Raw genomic sequence first — 14,332 nt, forward strand, 5'->3', positions numbered from 1 at the left:
CAATCCTCTCCAGGGTGCGGTTATCCCCATTGCTTGTACACTTTTTCTACCACATCTTTTCCTTCCCTTCGCCTCTCTATTAATGTGCTTGGACACAGAGCTCTGTGAACAGCCAGCTTCTTTAGCAATGACCTTTTGTGTCTTGCCCTTGTGCAAGGTGTCAATGGTCGTCTTTTGGACAGCTGTCAAGTCAGCAGTCTTCCCCATGATTGTGTAGCCTACAGAACTAGACAGAGAGACCATTTAAAGGCCTTTGCAGGTGTTTTGAGTTAATTAGCTGATTAGAGTGTGGCACCAGGTGTCTTCAATTTTGAACCTTTTCACAATATTCTAATTTTCTGAGATGAATTTGGGGTTTTCATTAGTTGTCAGTTATAATCATCAAAATTAAAAGAAATAAACACTCGAAATATATCAGTCTGTGTGGAATGAATGTGTACATTATACAAGTTTAACTTTTTGAACGGAATTACTGAAATAAATCAACTTTTTGATGATATTCTAATTTTATGACCAACACCTGTATACATTGAAAAACATTGTTTAAAATAAAAGATCCATGGAAACCATCAGAATTGGATGACAGTTATAAATGAAGCCAGAGAGTACATACAGTAGAGTCCTCAGTCTACCTGAGATGTTTCCAGTCCATCAGTAGTAAAATATGGGCTCACCTGCTGGATGATGTTGGTGACACTCTGCCAGTGGGCCGGCTTTATGTTGTCTCCTCCATCCACCAGACCCTGGTAACCCTGGAAACATCCAATCATATTGATCCAACAGACCAATACGGGTCATAATGGAAGACAACCCAAGTGGGCTAGTAAGCTAGCTAATAACCTATGAACATATTAGTGAAATAAGGTGGAAATAGACTCCATAAATCTGAAGTGTCAGCTCTAAGACAGTCTCCATAAACGTGATGTTTCAGCTCTAAGACAGTCTCAATAAATCTGATGTTTCAGTTCTAAGACAGTCTACAGTATTGCCATTTGGAGGAACGGTCTCCATAACAATGATGTTGTCTGAGTGTGTGGTATTCCAAAATAATTATTATTCCCAACATAGAGCAAATCTTCTGACAAAGCCCTGTTGGACCTGGCACTGTAGGGAGTGAAAATGCAATTTTGTACTTATAGATCCTTTATGTGAGACTGTGAAGTAGCTCATAGATCCTTTATGTGAGACTGTGAAGTAGCTCATAGATCCTTTATGTGAGACTGAAGTACCTCATAGATTAGATACATCTTGGCTCCAACAAATATCCCCATACGGGTCACAGCACGCAGCGCTGCATTCATTCCTGGCGGAGCAGAAGAATACAAACGTATCTACCTGCTGATATCCTCCACATGGTCCCCCCCCACCTCCCCACGCCCCCCCCCCCACCTCCCCACTGACAGAGGCGTGGCACCAGGTAATAGGGGAGCTCTTCACTGAAGATCACTCTCAAATAAACTAAAACAGTGTTCAAATCACAGAGTAGGGATTTTGTGCTTTAATAAGCCTTTTCCAGCAGAATATAGCCTGGTACAAATCGCAATTCATAAAATATCGCTAATGTGTAGTTCCAGGTGCTGGTAAATTTTGTATTTATTTTCCACCAAAACACACTTTGTATCAAAGGAGTGTCTTTGATTGGCCTGCCTTCACATGCTTAATTCTGATACCTCTGGGGTATTCAACATTTACCCCATGAGGTCTAGAGCCTGCTGGCCTCTGTTCTACCTCATCAATAATTGCACCCAAATGAGTAAGTCCCTGATTAGAGTGTTGCATGGAAAAACAAGAAGTGGAATTAGCCTCAAGGTCCAGAGTTTCAAGGCTGTAGATCGGTCCCTGAGCAAGGCATTTATAGCAGCTCACCACACCTTTCCAATTCCAAATGGTTGGGTTAAAGACGGAAGACGTCTCGGTTGAACCTTGTATGAAACTAATATCTCCTTTCCCTAAGTTATGTCGCCATGATGACATTATTAACAAACGTGATTGATGAGTTTTTTTTTACTTCGTACCTTAATCTTGATATACATAATGTTGGCAATGTGGTAGGCAAAGTTTAAAACCAGATATAAGAACCCTCCATACTAATCAGAATAATAGTTTTTACAGGACAACAAAACACACCCACCTTGCATCATCTGAAAAAAACTAGTATTCTGATTAGTATTGAGGTTTTAAACCATTCAAGCGATTGAGTATTGCAACACTTTATTAAAGGGACGGGAGCAAATCTGTAAACATGCACAACAGTCAGTTATATCTTCAAGCCTCCTTTCTCCAGTATTTGATCACAAATAACCAGGTTTAATCAATCAGAAAAGTAGCAAGTAAAATTAAGTAAAAAAAAAAACTGGCAAACATCTATTATAACGCTGTTTAGCGTATGCTCCTACAATGTAGCCGAGTTCCTGTCACCATTCATAACAAGATAAGGGTTTATCAGTTGACCACACAACATATTTGACACGAACTTACCTTGCGCATCTCCGCCACTGGTCAGCACAGCGATTGCTTTCCCAGCTCCCGTCATCTTCAGTCTCTCTAAATCCGTAGAAGACATTTTGGCAGCGGTGCGAGGCGGTGTAAAACCCTTTAACAAAATATAAGCTGAGCGTTCCTCGAATTCACACAGCCATTATCGTGGGTGACCTTTCTCCTCGTACTACGTGCAGAAGCAAGTTTCTAAGGGTTCACGCCCCTCCCTCTGGTGCCTGAGTCTTCGTTAATAAAACACGGAAATGGTTCCAATCGTTGCACTTCTATTGACTGTTACCATCTTAAAAAGTGGTTCCTACGTACAATTCTTATCCATATTTGGTATTGATTAAAATCATTTTAATGGTTTAAACGAAGAACGGCTCGTTCGTTTAAAATGTTAGATTTTCTTTGAGCGTGAAAACACTCGTTCTTCCTGTCCTGTCTTTATTAAACTTCTTCATATTCTACCTGACTTTACCCTCCAGCAAAAAATGTGCAGTCTTTACTTAGTTGTTTTTGCAAGTTAACAGCATATAATCATTGTTTGAGCTAAATGATTTCAAGGAAATCAGGGAGCCAAATGAATGCATCCTTTCACCAATGAAATTCGGTGTCCAACTTTCACCAGAAACAGCTCTTTAAAAGCTGTAAATTCACGAATGAACCATCACTAATGTTTGTTGCAAGCTTACCCTAACTTGCCCCATAACCCTGAAAAAATCTACCGGACAAGATAACAATCAGTATGTTTAACCCTAATTGTCCTCAAACAGTTAAATGCTAAATAGCAGTTACTGTGGCTATACTCACATACTCTCTGACAACACCCACAAAGGCGATCCACGTTGCAAAGATGTTAATGGAACTTCACCCAAACAGTGGTAAAAGTAAAGGAAACGCATGGAGGAAAGTTCATAAATCTCCTTAATGCCCAAAGCAAAATTCACTTACGTATATGCAATTATTTTGTATTGTTTTTCACTATTTTTAGGTAGAAATCAAAGTAGGCTATTAATCTTGTATGGATGTCAACCCCAGTAATCCATGCATATGTGATCATCACTGATCAACTGTATTACAACTACAAACCACTGTCTACCACCACTAAATTATTTATGCTTGCTATGCTAGCTTACATGAATTTGAGGCATACTTTTGCAGTCACTCTTAAACCTGAAAAGGAAAGCTTCTAAAGGTTATGCATAATGTTTGACTTCTACCAGCTAGCTAACTGAATTTTTTGTCTGACATTAGCATCCTCTCTTTAATCAACAGTGTTAAAACCTAAATGTGAAAAGAAATGAGTCTGTTTGCGGTTAGTCCCATGAGAGCAGAGCATTAGTACAGGTAGTGGGACAATTTATACATTTGTTGGTATTTACATGTTTGTTATGGAGGTATACATCAATTCCAAATAAATCTGCCCAAATTTCAGGTTTAGTGGAACTATTACAACAATTGTTGTAATCTCAGTTTTATCTAACTGGATCCACCAACAAAACATAAACTATAGTTTTATTGTTTCCCCAGAATATCTAGGTGTTTTTTACCGTTGCAATTCCCATATAAACTCACAGCCACATTGAAAATACAGAAGGCAGGAAATGAGAGATAAGAGACATGCAACAGTGTGTTGGTACATCAGTGTTTATTCCATGCAGCAGTTTGCTTAGATTTTATTTTTCCTGGTGCCCATTGCACACTATGGTACACTGGATAATACAGGAAAATGAGAGGATTGGTTGATCATAATGCCATTCAAGAGAAGACAAAGAAACAAACCCTGGGTATGTATGGCTGAGGAGGTGGTTTACCGTGAAAGACACAGAAACTCAAATGTCACTGGTACCTTGGGATAGTGAGAGACAGGGAGTTGGATCCAGAGGAGAATGGTCTGATATTAATCTGTTCTGAGACCAAGTCTCTCTAAACCTTCTCTGCCATGGAACTGTCATTCAATCCAAAGCTGCATTCCTGCATACTCTCAGGTAATAACACTGCTCAGACATATTCAGTGGCAGCTTGATTTCAAGCTTGGAAAATCCAATGATATGTGCCATGAACAGGGAGGGTTATATTGTGGGCCCTAGGAGGAATAGCGGAAAAAGAAAATTCTGACAAACTATGGTGGCGAAATGGGTCGGCAGCACCCTTGCTGTTCAGAGTGGGTTTGAGACCCTGGTTCTAGCTGTGGATGGACAGCAGAGGAAGGCCAGCTACTATTTCCACTGACTGCTCCTCCTGAGACTGCCCAGAGGAAGTACAACATGGCTATATAGTTTGCCCAGAGGAAGTACAACATGGCTATATAGTTTGCCCAGAGGAAGTACAACATGGCTATATAGTTTGCCCAGAGGAAGTACAACATGGCTATATAGTTTGGGCTGAAGAAGTATATCACAGGAAAGAGGTTTCTTTTCCCCCATAACAAAATAAATCCACCTCTATCCTTAAGCTAACCTTAAAACCTAGTAGTTTGTCTTGTAACTGTAAGAAACCTACATCACCTTTTCTACTCCTCAAGTTTGTTATGCCCCACCCTCTTTACAACACTCCTTTGAATGTAATTCTTGAGGTATTTTTTGTATGGCCTCTTCAAGCCCCCCACAACATTTCCAGAGTATTATAATCTGGATTTAGATTCTGCCATTCTATAATGATTCTACTTTCAGCCATTTGATGGGATGATAAAGACTGATGCATTAACTTTGCATAAGGAACATGCGGTTCAGTTTATTTAAATTACACATATACACACATATATATATATACATATACATATATACACATATACATATATGTGTGTATGATTGCTAGCAGTAGTATATTAGTGTAATTTTGTCAGTGTTTTTTATTCAGTCAGGATACCTTTATCCCTCATTAGTGCGGAAAAAAGACACCACGTGTCAAAATGAGGAACAATACAAGATTTTAGGTGGTATCCTCACAGCACTGTATATTAAGTTGATTCAGAAGCACCCTTGATAAAGAAGAGCAAAAAAGACAGAATGAAAGAAATATATACAAAGTCTGAGCTTTTTCCTAATGTTTATCAAAAGTGCAATCATGTTGAATCTGTTTGAATGCTTGAATACTTTCCAGCAGATTCCTATAGCTTCCCAGAGCAGAAAGAGAATACAATAGTTAGATTGTTCAACCATACACACCCAAGACTGATCAACAAATTTTACAAAACCCAAAGAATTATGACAATAATACCTCTGATCACCATTCCTTACAAGGAATTCCTTCACTCATTATACAGTTGTGCTTTCTTTATGTCAAATAATACTTATTTTAAAGAGAAATCATAAAGACAAGAGAAACAACCATTCTAAAGCTGCCTGAAATTAAAAAGAACTTAACTTTCCAGGACAGGACATTGACAATAAATTAATTCAATAATCATGTAGGCCAGCTACAAAAAAAGCAAGAAAAATAATCATAGTTGACAGGATTTGTTGCCAGTAAGACATTGTTATTCACTCGTATCATAAGAGTGTCATCTGATTCCCATAAATGACACGTTTTTCTGCGTAAACACACTAAAGGAGGACTGGCTGGAACAGACAACAGGAGTCAGGGCCAGGCTGAATCCCAAATTGCACCCCATAGGGCCCTGGTCAAAAGTAGTGGACTATAAAGGAAACTGGGTGCCATTTGGGACTCAAGGGTTATTGGTATTCTATACTGATTGGACTGTGGACTACAGACCGTGGTCAACCAACACAAGAGATATCCTGAATTACATCATTATTAAATCACCCACAGCTTCGAGGTTCACACACTGGTCATGTGACAGGGGTCAGAACATACTACAGGTTAGAGGTCATACAACATGAATACTTAGACAGACTGGCTGGTAACACTAAAAAGAGGTCTGTTAGAACAGGAGCATCAGTCTACTTGTGGTCTTTATGTCTCTGGTTGTATTCCTTAACCTTCTGACCTTCATTAATTTAACTGAAGACAGAGTTTCATACAAACGTTTGACCTCATCTGTTAACCTTCAATCCCCACTGGCCATAATCTGAAGTAAAACAAACGCTTTACACAAACATGGAAACACAGACCAGGGAAAAAGGATCCTAGGGTATATAGTTACATGAGATGCAGTATCCCTTTTTAAAGAAGATTACACAAAGGTGTAAACAAGACTGTGATGAGATGATTAACTAAGAAGAAAACAATCCTTATCCTATCAGACCAAAAGAAGTGTCACAAATGGCGACCTATTACCAAAATAGCGCCCTGCTTTTGACCATGGCCCTTTAGACCGATGTCTAACGTAGTACAGTATATAGGGAAAAGAGTGCTCTTTGGAACACTAATTATGAAACAACACTAACACAGGGCAACATAACCCAGAGTAGCTGCCGCCACCTTGTGGACATTATATTGCTATCGCGCACGCACGCACATACACACTTTCTACAACTGAACCTGAGCGTCAAACCAGCCAAGGCAAGTTGGCATCATATACAACAACTACTCTCAGTCTTTAAAAATATAGCTATTTAAAAAGCCTGTCTGTCTGCCACTGACTAGAAAGCGGCAGTGCATCTGTCCAGCCGGCTAGACAGCCCTGAGCTAAGGATCACCTATCACATACAATCTATTACAATATCATCTACTAACTGTCACCTGAGACTTGATCCTACATTATTATTGCTGTTTGGCGCCTGTTCCTTCCTCTGATATCAACCATATAACATAGTTAGGTACAGTTAAATAAAGTTACATGGCTTACCACAATCTACAACCAATGCCTTATGAACAACCCTGCAGAGAGATGTGGAACAAACACTAATGCCTTAATTAAAAATCCGACTAAGATATTTGAAACAAACACCAATGCCTTATGAACACCGCTAAGAGAAGTCAAACAAACACCAATGTCTTCTCAATATCCCTGCTAAGAGAAGTGGAATAAACACCAATGCCTTCTCAATATCCCTGCTAAGAGAAGTGGAATAAACACCAATGCCTTCTCATTATCCCTGCTGAGAGATGTTGAAGAACCATCAATGCCTTCTCAACAACCCTGTTAAGAGATGTGGAACAAATGGATCATAGCTGGGATACTGCACCTCAGTGGTAACTATGTTACAGCTTCCTACCTACCTGGCTAGCCATTACATCCGGCCTACCTAGCTAATCATTACATCCGGCCTACCTAGCTAATCATTAGATCTGGCCTACCTAGCTAATCATTAGATCTGGCCTACCTAGCTAATCATTACATCCGGCCTACCTAGCTAATCATTACATCTGGCCTACCTAGCTAATCATTACATCTGGCCTACCTAGCTAATCATTAGATCTGGCCTACCTAGCTAATCATTAGATCCGGCCTACCTAGCTAATCATTAGATCCGGCCTACCTAGCTAATCATTAGATCTGGCCTACCTAGCTAATCATTACATCTGGTCTACCTAGCTAATCATTACATCTGGCCTACCTAGCTAATCATTACATCTGGCCTACCTAGATAATCATTACATTTAGCATACCTAGCTCCTTTATAACCTCTCTAGTTATAAAGGTTGAACACTGCTATCATGACTTAAACCTGGTCCAATGTGCCACTCAACCACAAACAACATGGTACTGGTCCAGTCAGAACAACATACAACATGGTACTGGTCCAGTCAGAACAACATGGTACTGGCCCAGTCAGAACAATATGGTACTGGTCCAGTCAGAACAACATGATACTGGTCCAGTCAGAACAACATACAACATGGTGCTGGTCCAGTCTGAACAATCAGGTACTATCAGTCCTGGTTCTTCACAGATAGACCACCCTGAGCAGGTGACATACAGTTAGTCCAGTACCATGACTGGAGTAAAGAGAGCAGAACTGTATCAATGCAGAAGTGGATACTTGATTATTGATTCCGGATTAAAGAGGGGATAAAAGCTGAGCTCTGTGCTGGGTAGTAGAGAAATGCTGGGGCTTGGGTCTATGGTCTGGGGCTTGGGTCTATGGTCTGGGGCTTGGGTCTATGGTCTGGGGCTTGGGTCTGGTTCTATTGGCAGAGTCTTGGGTCTATGGTCTGGGATTTATGTTTGGGTTCTATTGTCAGGGTCTTGGGTCTATGGTCTGGATCTTGGGTCTATGGTCTGGGATTTATGGTCAGGTTCTATTGTCAGGGTCCTGGGTCTATGGTCAGGTTCTACTGTCAGGGTCCTGGGTCTATGGTCAGGTTCTATTGTCAGGGTCCTGGGTCTATGGTCATGTTCTATTGTCAGGGTCCTGGGTCTATGGTCAGGTTCTATTGTCAGGGTCCTGGGTCTATGGTCAGGTTCTATTGTCAGGGTCCTGGGTCTATGGTCATGTTCTATTGTCAGGGTCCTGGGTCTATGGTCAGGTTCTATTGTCAGGGTCCTGGGTCTATGGTCAGGTTCTATTGTCAGGGTCCTGGGTCTATGGTCATGTTCTATTGTCAGGGTCCTGGGTCTATGGTCATGTTCTATTGTCAGGGTCCTGGGTCTATGGTCAGGTTCTATTGTCAGGGTCCTGGGTCTATGGTCATGTTCTATTGTCAGGGTCCTGGGTCTATGGTCATGTTCTATTGTCAGGGTCCTGGGTCTATGGTCATGTTCTATTGTCAGGGTCCTGGGTCTATGGTCAGGTTCTATTGTCAGGGTCCTGGGTCTATGGTCATGTTCTATTGTCAGGGTCAGACAGACATGCCAGGATGGGGCGGATCCACTGCAGGGTACATTTCAACACAGAACATGGTTGATGTTTGGACCACAATTGGGGAACATTGAATAATGGTTGGAGAACATTTTCTGGGCCAATTTGGTTGATGATTAGGAGAATGTTGGTAGATGGTTGGGCTGTTGTTTCATGCTGGTGTTGAAAATATATTTGTCCATGTATTTGTCTTACAGCTTCGGCCAGACTACAGGGCCTGGTTGTTCTGTAAACTCACGGTTCATCGGGTAGGTTATATTTTACTGTAGTATAGTTGCAGTCAGTCCCAGAGACACTGCTGGTTGTTCTAATCACAGAATCATGTCAGAGTCTGGTCTGATCTAGACCTGGTTTAATCTGGACCTGACCTGTTCTGGGTCCGGGTCCGCCTGACAGCACATGCTGCCCCAGCCCAAACAGTCACAGTCACAGAAACCCCCACTGGTTAGTTTCTGGTCTCGTTCTTGTCCAAGCTGCACTGCATCCACATCGTTTTACTCTTCTTTCTAATCATCATCATCATTATCATCATTATCATCATCATTCCCACCACCACTACATCGTTCTTCTCTTCCTCCTTCTCTTCATCATTAACACATTGTACAAGTCACATCAGTTTTTCCTTTGTAGTGGTTCATTTTAAAGTTTCACTGTTAGAGTTCCTGATTTTCCCCTCAAACCCAGACAAAAATATATGAACAAAGGTTAGAATGTAACAATCTACAGTATATTTCAAAAGAGATCCCTGCTCAGTTTGCCTGGGAGGGGGCTGCACAGAGATTAGGGAGGAGGAGGAGCTATTACAGGGGCGTTGCTATAGTAGAAGACTGTTTAAAATGGGGGTGGTCCTTTTATTGCCACAGAGGTTAAGGGTTGTTTTTGTTCTAGGTGCGGGGTGGGGTTGTTCAGGCTGATCACCAGGAGGTGCGAGCTCCAGGTCTGTTGTTCCTAACGGTAGCGTCAGAACACTCTGCGTCAGAGGTGTCGCAGTCTGAGTCAAAATGTAGTGGGTTCTGAGAGTGAAAGACAGCCAAGACAGAGAGAACAGATAGAAGAATCGGTGGAGAGAAAGTCAGACATTGAATGAGAAACATAAAATAGAAAATTACCTGCTGTGGTCATAAAATATATTTGCAAGACCACAGTCACTTTAAGCTGTCAATGAGAAACATTCAACACAGTGGAAAGAAAGCCAACCCTCCCCATCTCTCACCTCATAACTGTGCTCCTCAGAACACAGTTTCCCCAGGGAGATCTGGGTTTTAACCCTGCGGACAGCACACTCCTTATCTGACAGTCCGTCAGACTGTGTGCTGATGTCAATGGGGATGTCAGGTGTGTGAGACAGTAGCTCGTCCAGGTGATCCTCCTGGGAGGCTGAGAGGCGGTCCAGGGGGCGGTCCAGAGGTCCGCTGTGGGAGTGGTCGCTGGTGTTCCCCTCCTCCCCGTCTGACACAGATAGGTTCTCCGAGCTGAAGGTAGAATAGGACTGGAAGGAACTCATACAGCGATGAGCTCTGAACAGTGTGACAGGAGGAGGGTCAGAGAGAAGGGGAGGAGACAGAACCAGATATGGATTGGGTTAAAGTTGTACTAATTAATACATTTATATTGTTATAACAATTCACATACTGTAAAAACCCTAGAGGATATTCATATTAAATGTGATCATGGATAGAATGTCACAGATCTAGAGAGAGAAATAATGTTCTGGTTATGGGATTAAACGGCACCAAGCGCTGAAGCGAGACACAGCAGGCATTTCATCTGTATGTGTGGCCCTAATTTTGCTGAAGAACTGTTAGTATTGTTTGTGAATTAATGTCTTTATTGATCATAAAGACATTATGATCATTATTCTAAGTTATTATAGTAATAACATGATCAACATGAACACTGAGGAGCCTCTCACCTCTGTCTCCGTGGAAACTCCACCTCGCTGTCCACCTCCCCCTCTTCTTCCTCAGATGACTCATCTCCTGCCTGAGAAAGGCACAACGCACTTCAGAAGACAGATATTACAGACAAGCAGACAGTCTGAAACAACAGACAGACAGACCCCCCCCGACACACACGCACAGACAGACCCCACCCCCCGACACACGCACAGACAGACCCCACCCCCCGACACACACGCACAGATAGACCCCCCCCACCCCCACCATGCTAATAATGTCCCCTGAGAAATAGACTGTCCTCTCCCCTCTCTCTGTTTTACCTTCCTGGGAGGCCTCATGCTGCGTGGCAGGCCCGCTCCAGTGGGTAAGCTGCTCTTCCGCGCCGTGTCCTGCTGCTCTGTCCTACCCGGCCCCTCTGCCGAGACATCCGCTGGTCTGGGAGGCTCGGGGGAAGACCTCCCACAGGTGGACAGGAGAGGGTAGTGAAGCAGCTGTGTGTGGCTGGGGGCCAGCGGGGCCCCCAGCCGGCACTGAGGACACCCTGGGAAAGGCTGAGTCTGGCAGCAGGGACACAGCACCGCCCCACACCCTCCAGGACCCCCTGGGCCGGACACTGAAATGCTGCGCTGGCGCGAGTCCAGCGCGGCTGTGGGGATGAGGTCAGGCCCGGGCCCGGAGAGACGGCGCTGCAGGTGGTCGGTTTGGGGACTGCGGAGGGCTGCGGCCGGTCCGAAGTACCGCAGGTTGTTGGCACAATTCACCACCGCCTCCTGTCGGTTCTTCAAGGGCAGAACAGCACCCTCTGGTGGCGGAGGCTGAGCCCGGTAGTGTTGTTGGAGGGGCTGCTGCTCCTCGGGCCCTGCCAGCCCGCTCTTCAGCAGCCCTGGGAACTCGTTGTAGGAACCCCTGCTGTTGGCACGGCGATGCCGGGGCTTGCTGCGGTGCCTCTGCTTGCCAGGGGGCGTGGAAACCTTGGGGCTGGCTGAGAGGGGCGAGGGGGACGGTAGCATGTCGACACTGGGGATACCGTCAGAACGCAGCAGGTCAGGCCTGGAGGGGTCAGAGTGCAGGAATTAGAGGTCAGAGAGTGGCAAGTCAGGGTTATAGGTCAGGGTGCAGTGCTCTAGATTCTATTGATCAATAAGGCAGAAATCTTAAGCGTAGAACATACATGGTCCCTAATAAAACACACATTCTATGTTAAATCCCGGATTTAGGGTCATGGGTCACTTCAGTATTTTGGGGTGTGTGTTAAGGGATGCATGTATCGTTAAGACTACACAGTAAGTGTGGTAACTTGTAACTTAAGATTAGCCAGTTTTTGGACAAGTGTTAAGGGATGGACCTATCATTAAGATCAGACAGTGTAAAGGGTTAGTGTAAAGGGTTAGTGTAAAGGGTTAGTGTAAAGGGTTAGTGTAAAGGGTTAGTGTAAAGGGTTAGTGTAAAGGGTTAGTGTGAAGGGTTAGTGTGAAGGGTTAGTGTGAAGGGTTAGTGTGAAGGGTTAGTGTGAAGGGTTAGTGTGAAGGGTTAGTGTAAAGGGTTAGTGTAAAGGGTTAGTGTAAAGGGTTAGTGTAAAGGGTTAGTGTAAAGGGTTAGTGTAAAGTGTTAGTGTAAAGTGTTAGTGTAAAGGGTTAGTGTAAAGGGTTAGTGTAAAGGGTTAGTGTAAAGGGTTAGTGTAAAGGGTTAGTGTAAAGGGTTAGTGTAAAGGATTAGTGTAAAGGGTTAGTGTAAAGGGTTAGTGTAAAGTGTTAGTGTAAAGGGTTGGATTTATCATTAACATTCGGCAGTATGTGAGGTTAGTGTTAAGGGTTGAACCTCTCGTTAGGATTAGCCAGTATTTGGGGTACATTTTAAGGGTTGGATTTATGGTTAGGATTAGTAATTGGGGTAAGGGCTCTGACCTCTTTGCGGGAGGCATTCCAGGCTTGTGAGTCAGGCTGCCTTTCTTCCGGATGAGTTTCTCCACGGCGTTGGGCCTGATGATGGGCCGCACCAGCTGGGCACGTTTCCCATTCCCTGGGTACTTCTTCTCCACAGCCTGCTCTCTCCTGGGCGGGTGAGAAGAGCTTATTATTAACAAATTTAAGAAAGCTGTATCCATTCCATACTAGTAGAGCAGTTTCCATTCCATACTAGCAAAGCCGTTTCCATTACATACTATTAAAGCAGCTTCTATTGCATACTAGTAAAGCAGCATACATTCCATACTAGTAAAGCAGCATACATTTCATACTAGTAAAGCAGCATACATTCCAAACTAGTAAAGCAGCATACATTCCATAATAGTAAAGCAGCATACATTCCATACTAGTAAAGCAGCATACATTTCATACTAGTAAAGCAGCATCCATTCCATACTAGTAAAGCAGCATCCATTCCATAATAGTAAAGCAGCATCCATTCCATAATAGTAAAGCAGCATCCATTCCATAATAGTAAAGCAGCATCCATTCCATAATAGTAAAGCAGCATCCATTCCAAACTAGTAAAGCAGCATCCATTCCAAACTAGCAAAGCAGCATCCATTCCAAACTAGTAAAGCAGCATCCATTCCAAACTAGTAAAGCAGCATCCATTCCAAACTAGTAAAGCAGCATCCATTCCAAACTAGTAAAGCAGCATCCATTCCATACTAGTAAAGCAGCATCCATTCCATACTAGTAAAGCAGCATCCATTCCATACTAGTAAAGCAGCATCCATTCCATACTAGTAAAGCAGCATCCATTCCATACTAGTAAAGCAGCATCCATTCCATACTAGTAAAGCAGCATCCACTCCATACTAGTAAAGCAGCATCCACTCCATACTAGTAAAGCTGCATCCATTCCATACTAGTAAAGCTGCATCCATTCCATACTAGTAAAGCTGCATCCATTCCATACTAGTAAAGCAGCATCCATTCCATACTAGTAAAGCAGCATCCATTCCATACTAGTAAAGCAGCATCCATTCCATACTAGTAAAGCAGCATCCATTCCATACTAGTAAAGCAGTATCCATTCCATACTAGTAAAGCAGCATCCATTCCATAATAGTAAAGCAGCATCCATTCCATACTAGTAAAGCAGCATCCATTCCATACTAGTAAAGCAGCATCCATTCCATACTAGTAAAGCAGCATCCATTCCATACTAGTAAAGCAGCATACATTCCATACTAGTAAAGCAGCATCCATTCCATACTAGTAAAGCAGTATCCATTCCATACTAGTAAAGCAGTATCCATTCCATACTAGTAAAGCA

General features: G+C 42.9%; 2 protein-coding genes across 5 annotated transcripts in view; both read right to left on the reverse strand.

The window, feature by feature from the left end:
- pfkla (phosphofructokinase, liver a) overlaps positions 1-3,135 on the reverse strand; it is a 36,118-nt gene extending 32,983 nt beyond the window's left edge. Inside the window, exons 1-3 of the mRNA XM_029115409.2 lie at positions 2,479-3,135; positions 1,230-1,303; positions 675-752 (exon numbers count right to left, since the gene is read on the reverse strand). Of these exons, the coding sequence (XP_028971242.1) occupies positions 675-752; positions 1,230-1,303; positions 2,479-2,563 (237 nt within the window). The 5' untranslated portion in view covers positions 2,564-3,135. The remainder of the gene's footprint in view (positions 1-674; positions 753-1,229; positions 1,304-2,478) is intronic.
- Positions 3,136-4,105: 970 nt separating this feature from the next.
- The window catches only part of si:ch211-45c16.2 (mitogen-activated protein kinase kinase kinase 13), a 60,777-nt gene continuing 50,550 nt past the window's right edge, over positions 4,106-14,332 (reverse strand). For all 4 annotated transcript variants that reach the window (XM_029115442.2, XM_029115440.2, XM_020041229.3 and 1 more), the window contains 5 exons: positions 12,991-13,137; positions 11,407-12,136; positions 11,101-11,171; positions 10,402-10,705; positions 4,106-10,201 (listed from right to left, as the gene is read on the reverse strand). In XM_029115442.2, coding sequence (XP_028971275.2) covers positions 10,103-10,201; positions 10,402-10,705; positions 11,101-11,171; positions 11,407-12,136; positions 12,991-13,137 — 1,351 coding nt within the window. In that variant the 3' untranslated portion in view covers positions 4,106-10,102. The remainder of the gene's footprint in view (positions 10,202-10,401; positions 10,706-11,100; positions 11,172-11,406; positions 12,137-12,990; positions 13,138-14,332) is intronic.

The sequence above is a fragment of the Esox lucius genome, chromosome 20 (assembly GCF_011004845.1).
Source record: "Esox lucius isolate fEsoLuc1 chromosome 20, fEsoLuc1.pri, whole genome shotgun sequence".
Taxonomy (NCBI): Eukaryota; Metazoa; Chordata; class Actinopteri; order Esociformes; family Esocidae; genus Esox; species Esox lucius.